At 41.3% G+C, this 6,819-nt stretch overlaps 1 protein-coding gene across 1 annotated transcript; it reads left to right on the top strand.

Annotated features, from left to right (window-relative positions):
- The first annotated feature begins 3,753 nt into the window (after positions 1 to 3,753).
- On the top strand, positions 3,754 to 6,819 carry LOC133504847 (extracellular calcium-sensing receptor-like). Its single transcript, XM_061827518.1, has 6 exons — positions 3,754 to 3,871; positions 3,934 to 4,201; positions 4,500 to 5,297; positions 5,386 to 5,616; positions 5,698 to 5,821; positions 5,909 to 6,819. Exons 1-6 carry the CDS (start codon positions 3,807 to 3,809, stop codon positions 6,817 to 6,819), a joined length of 2,397 nt encoding a protein of 798 aa, XP_061683502.1. The 5' UTR covers positions 3,754 to 3,806.

Here is a 6,819-nt window from a genome sequence, read left to right as displayed (position 1 = left end):
TCAGAAATAAGGGTCAGTCACCAGTCAAAATTTTCACAAATAGCTCACTAATGTCAGATGTTGAAAAAGGAGATGAAAAAATGGGAATTTCTTTTAAAAAGTTGTTTTTCAGTTATTTAGAAACTGTTTGTTCAGTATGAGGTCTTGGAAAGGCTGAGTTTACAATCATTGAAATTTTGTGTATCTGTATGCGATTCTGCAATCCGACATCTGCAGGCATTGTGTCACTCAGTTGATTAATTTTGTTTATAAGTTGATGTGAGATCATTAAGAAAGTAAACTGCTTCAAACCAGTCTACCAAGGTTAATATGAGTTGCGAGGGATACCAGCAGAAAAAAAATAGGTAGTCGATCTCATACACACATCTCCAAAATGAAATCAGTTTCAAACTCACAAATTCACTGTTTGAAATCTGACTCATTGAGTCTGCTTTCTTTTGATTTTATTTATAGCTGTCGCTGTCGGGGGAAAGAACACTGCAGAATAGGATATAAGTCTGTAGTAATAATAACAGTATTCATAATGCTCATAGACAGAAATTGAGTCTACTCCAAGGGTGTTGATTTCCTTTTAATGTCAACTTTTCTTAAGTCATAGCCGATAACTTTCCTTGTAATAAAAATGGCAAAAAAAAAAAGATTGCATAGAATTATAAAAATTTATTCATTCATTATTGATCGTTGTTGAAATATTTTGAACAAAAAATTACTATTCAAGCATTACACAATCATAGACAAAACAGTATGTTTATTATATTCAGATACAATGGTAGTTGGATGAGAACTGAAGTATTAAATTGCAATAATTTCATAAAGAATTAAAATTAAATAGGAAAAGCACCCTCACAATGGGACAGCCTGCAAGTAAAACAGCACAATCACTGATTCATTTATTCGATATTATTAAACATTGATAAACAAAATACAAGACTTAGTTCAGCTTGAAAGCAAGAAACACTGTAAAGATAAAATCGACAAAAATGCATGCCAAGGATCCAAATAAAAAAAACATGGTAAAATGTATCACATGGCAAAACAATGAAAAGGTTTGCTACTGACTGTACTGGATATTTTTCAGTGTAAACAAAAACAATCTACAAAGATCAAAAGTCTTTATTTTCTTTCAATTCATAAGTAGAAAAGAAACATTACTGATTCACACATCAGTAGATTCTATTAAAAATAGAACTCATGTAAAAGAAAATCCAAATGTGATGAAAAAGGAAACAATAGGTCAACTTCACAAAGAGAAAAAATAGGGTCTACTATCATAGCAAGCGCTTCTTCTTTTCTGACCCCGTTTCCGCTGCGTTTCTTTTCCTTCCCAGCTTCATTCTCTCCGGTGTCTCGTACATAAAATCAAACTCGGCATTAGCATCTCTCTCAAACGTGGGCGCAGCCATTTTGGATGATGATGTGGAAGATACCGGAACTTCCCTCTAGACGAATTCTGATTGGATGCTGCTTGCTTCAGCAGCGCACGCTGATTGAACGAAATTATGTCGCATTTTGCTCTAAACAAGATCTCGATATCTCGCATTTTGAAATAAAACGCGATCTTCCTTGGCTGATATAGAACGATATGTCGCACTTTCAACAAAAATCAGAGCATCCCGATAACTACCATTCGGAGCTGGATAATTTTAGCGCGAGTTTCGTAAATCTGAAAAAAATGCCCATGTCGCGTTTTGAAAACAAACTCTTCAATTTTAAAGTGGTTTCACAGTGGAGGAGCTTCAGAACGTCGGCCACACAGTTCTGAGGTCTGGGGTTCAATCCTGGCCTTCCCTGTGTGGAGTTTGCATGTTCTCCCCGTGCCTTTGTGGGTTTTCTTCGGACACTCCGGTTCCCTCCCACATCCCAAAAACATGCATTAAGTGGAGACTCCAAATTGTGATTGTGAGTGCGGCTGTTTGTCTCTATGTGCCCTGCGATTTGCTGGCAACCAGTTCAGGGTGTACCCTGACTCCTACTTGATGATAGCTGAGATAGGTTCCAGCACTCCTGCGACCTTTGTGAGGATAAGCAGCAAAGAAAATGGATGGACGGATAGATAATTGTAAAGTGGGTGCACATTGGAGCAGGTTTAGAGCGTCGGAATCACAGTCCTGAGGACCGCGGTTCTAATCCCGGCCCCGCCTGTGTGGAGTTTGCATGTTCTCCCCATATCGAAGTGGGTTTTCTCCGGGCACTCCAACATGCATTAAGTGGAGACTCCAAATTGCCCCCAAGTGTGATTGTGAGTGCGACTTGTATCTGTCTGGATGTGCCTTGCGATTGGCTGGCAACCAGTTGAGGGTGTGCCCCGCTTCCTGCCCGATGACAGCTGGGATTGCTCCAGCACTGTCGTGACCCCCGTGAAGATAATTGGTTCAGAAAATGAATGGACGGATAATTGTAAAGTGTTTTGACTAAGTGACAAATAAAAAATGTGATGCATTTTTCCCATCTTCAAATGTAAGTTCAATCAAATTGATCTTTATAGCCCTTCATCACAAAAGAGCTTCAAAGGGGTTTGCAGTCCCACAGGTGGCAATAATTGACTATATCCCATTTGGGAAGTACCACAGAAGAATTACAAATATACAAAAAGTCATCTTTGTGTGTTTTCTTTCATAAATACTCGGTGTGAGATTCACCCAGATTGCACTGTAGCCATAATCCAAAGGTATCAGTTTTATGCGTTCTACTGCAGTCTGACATCGACATAAGTGGAATAACGCACGTGTCGCTGCTTTTGTTTACGATCAATGATTGATTCGATGTGTTATTCTAAACATGTGAGCTCATGCAGTAAACAAAACAGACAAACCAAAGAAGTCAAACTATAATTAAACAGAACAAAGCAAAAAAATAATTGGTTATTGAACATTTTGGTAAAGGTGTAGGCAGAAACATACAGCAAACTTATTCAGTCCTACTGCGTCTCGTCTCCACTGGTCAACTGGAATAGAAATGTCGTATCCTGTCTTCACAACACGGTCACAAATTCCTAGGTACATAAAAACTAAATGGAGTACAGTATTTGCACTCACACACTCACATATAATTACATGTATATATATTACATATAAACAGATACTGTGCATATTTGGAAACAATAAAAGTACAATGTGCAAACATTTGAAAAAGAAGTTTAAGTTTAAATTTACTTACCCCAGGAAATGCATCTCATGAAAACTGAGTCAAACCTTCAGCCCAAAAAAATTATGCAGAATAATTATAGTATTGTATAGTAATGGGATTCCTGAAAATTTTATTCCCTTGTCTTTTTAAGCTAAAAATGAGCTCTTTATTTCCTAATCACAGAATACAGCATTTTCTGTGCAGCCTGTTTGCCAAAACCCTAAAACAATTTAGTAAATCCTTTTAATCAAGGACCATTACACTGTTGGAAAGGATCACATAAATGTGACATTTGACAATTAACATTTCTTACCATGGAATCCGTAAATGGAGCTATTTACAAACCTCACAGGAGATACGTGTTTGTTAGAAGACGAGCAATTTCTCACAAAAATGTCATCTCCATATTCGGAAAACAACCCCTGAAAAACGTGCAGTATTCATTTGGGAATTGGCAGAAAGTGCACATTGGCTGCTGTAATCTCTATAAAGGTCATCTCCCAGGGTCAGGATTGCATCAGGGAAGGGGAGGGTGACTGACAATGGGTTGGTTGATTATGATCTTCATCAGCTTGCTGGTGACGGCCAACTCTGAGGACCAAACGTGCAAACTGATTGGGCAGACGGGCTTCTTGGAGTTCTCCAGAGAAGGAGATCTTCTTATAGGAGGGATTTTTTCCATGTCAAGCACTCGAAAACTAAATGATAACGAGTACAAGGCTGTCCCATATTCCTACTGCACAAAGTAAGTTGGTGTGCAAAACTGTGTTGTATTTGCAAATGTTTAACGCTTAAAATGGTTTGCAGGTGGAATGACAGAGAACTGAAGTTTGTCCGCACTATGATGTTCACGGTGGAGGAGATCAACAGGAATCCGCAGCTCCTTCCAGGAATCAGTCTGGGTTATCGGATCTACAACGGCTGCGGGAGTGAGAATCTGATACGAGCGGCGATAGAAGCTGTAAGCCGAGAGGAGTCAGTGTGCAGTGGTCGGATACAAGCCCTTCTTGGCCACTCATCATCCGGAGTAAGCAAAGATATCAACCTCCTTCTGAGCCCGTTGTCCATTCCACAGGTGAGGAAAAAATGAAGAATCACCTTTTCACATGTCAGGATTTAAGTTGATGGTGTGGCAGTACACTTGCTTGATTTTGATGAAGGCAGGGAGGGTTCAATCCTAAATCAGTGGCAATGCTTGTGGAAATGGTTGGGTATCTCTTTATTGCCCTGTGATTGACAATTAACCACTGTAGTGTGTAGCGTGCCTTTAGTACAAAGTCATCAGGGATGTTACTACTGACACTGATTAGGAAAAGCAGTATATAAAATGGATGGATGATGATATGATGTGTGTTTCTTTGTTTCACTTGAAGGTCAGCCATCTTTCAACATGTGCGTGTTTGTCAGATAAGAATCTGTACCCCACCTTCTTCAGAACCGTGCCCAGCGATCGCTTTCAGGTACTGGGTCTGGTGCAGCTCATGAAGTATTTTGACTGGCGCTGGGTGGGGATTATTTATTCATCAACTTTGTATGCCGACAAGGGCACGTCTGAATTTATTGAGGAAGCAATGAAGGAGGGAATATGTGTTGAATATCGACTACTTTACATGAAGACAGAAAATCAGAAGGCCATCGTAAAGATCCTGAGGGAATCGTCATCCAAAGTGGTTCTGCTGTTCATGTCTTTATCTTACACCAAGTCCTTTCTATCAAAAATGGAAAGCTACAACATAAATGGGAAGCATTGGGTTGGCAGCGAATCATGGATCACACAACAGGACCTTGCTTCCCTGGAGAGGAGGAACATTCTCCACGGGGCGATGGGCTTTGCACTCCCAGACGCATCCATTCCCGGGTTGGGCGAATTCTTATTGGATCTGAAACCATCCGATGAGCCTGACAATGGTACTGTCAAGGCTTTCTGGGAGAAATTCTTTGACTGCAGTTTCTCGCCTACCAACGCCTCAAACCTGTGCACTGGTGCAGAGGACCTGAAGGCTGTCTCCAATGACTACACGGACGCGACCAACCTCAGGGCAGAGAATAATGTGTACAAAGCTGTTTACTTGGTGGCAAATGCGCTTCATTCATTGTTGCAGTGTGAAAATGGTGTCAATCCCACCACAGGAAATTCCTGCGTAAACAAGAGTGACGTCCAGCCGAGGATGGTAAACATAAAGCATACAGTATCTGTTTCAAATCTGATCTATCCAACGTGTTTTTATAGCTCTTCTATTTGCTGAAACGTGTCTTCAGGTTTTGCGGCACATTCAATATGTAAATTTTACAACAAAGAATGGTGGCAAGGTATTGTTCGATGACAATGGCGACTCTGTGGCCCAGTATGACTTGGTCAACTGGCACATAAATGACGACGGCTCAGTTGAGATCCTGAACATTGGCCAGTATGACACGTCTTTTCCAGAGGGTAAAAAGCTCAAACTGAGAGACGATGCCAACATAGTTTGGGGTGGAAACAGCACAGAGGTACAGTGGGCCTTATGTTCTTTTGAAAATAGATCTGAGTGGATTAAAATTTCCCATTCTCTCTTTGTTTCCCCTCGGCAGGTGCCACGGTCTGTGTGCATGGAACCATGTCCACCGGGGACCCGCAAGGCCTCAAACAAAAACAAGCCCGTGTGCTGCTTTGATTGCTTTGAGTGTCCCGAGGGAACAATAAGTAATCAGACAGGTGAGAAGCAATTTCCAAGTTGAATTTGTTCTGTGCATTGGAGCATGGTTAAGTGATTCAATTACACGTGTCACTTTGTGATTCCAGACTCTCCTGACTGTTTAGCATGTTCACCGGAATTCTGGCCCAATGCCAAAAAAGACCGCTGCCTTCCAAAACCCACTGAGTTCCTTTCATATAAGGATATCATGGGTGCTCTTTTAACGGCATTCAGTTGTGTTGGTGTGTTTTTTTCTTTTCTGACTTTCCTCATATTTCTGACCCACAAAGAGACTCCCATCGTCAGGGCCAACAACTCAGAGCTAAGTTTCCTGCTGCTCATCTCCTTAAAACTATGCTTCCTATGCTCTCTGACCTTTATTGGCCGGCCAACTGAGTGGTCCTGTATGCTACGCCACACAGCTTTTGGTGTCACCTTTGTGCTCTGCATCTCCTGTGTTCTGGGAAAAACTGTAGTGGTGTTGATGGCTTTCCGAGCCACATTTCCTGGCAAAAATATTAAACTGTTCGGGCATGCCCAGCAGAGGCTCAGTGTTCTGGCTCTCACTCTAGTTCAGGTTCTGTTCTGTATCATTTGGCTGTGTACAAATCCGCCGTTCCCTGCCATGAATCTGAAATACTACAAGGAGAAGATAATCCTTGAATGCGCAGTGGGTTCAGCTGTTGGGTTCTGGGGTGTATTGGGTTACATAGGACTTCTTGCCCTTTTGTGTTTTATTCTTGCTTTTCTGGCCAGGAACTTACCAGACAGTTTTAACGAAGCCAAACTGATCACCTTCAGCATGTTAATATTTTGCGCGGTGTGGATTTCGTTCATCCCAGCATATGTCAGTTCCCCTGGCAAATTCACAGTTGCCGTGGAGATTTTTGCCATTCTGGCCTCCAGTTTTGGATTACTGGTTTGTATATTTGTTCCAAAGTGCTACATCATCATCTTCAGGCCGGAGAAAAACTGCAGAAAGCATCTCATGGGAAAAATACCTTCAAGAACCCTTTAA

Source organism: Syngnathoides biaculeatus, chromosome 8 (genome assembly GCF_019802595.1).
Source record: "Syngnathoides biaculeatus isolate LvHL_M chromosome 8, ASM1980259v1, whole genome shotgun sequence".
Taxonomy (NCBI): Eukaryota; Metazoa; Chordata; class Actinopteri; order Syngnathiformes; family Syngnathidae; genus Syngnathoides; species Syngnathoides biaculeatus.
This window is presented reverse-complemented; position numbering and strand designations above follow the sequence as displayed.

Excerpts from the sequence above, each read along its gene's own strand:
- LOC133504847 (XM_061827518.1), top strand. The coding sequence starts at position 3,807 with ATGTCAAGCACTCGAAAACTAAATGATAACGAGTACAAGGCTGTCCCA. Across the intron at positions 5,298-5,385 it reads GTGACGTCCAGCCGAGGATG|GTTTTGCGGCACATTCAATA; the intron begins GTAAACATAAAG and ends ACGTGTCTTCAG. Across the intron at positions 5,617-5,697 it reads GGGGTGGAAACAGCACAGAG|GTGCCACGGTCTGTGTGCAT; the intron begins GTACAGTGGGCC and ends TCCCCTCGGCAG.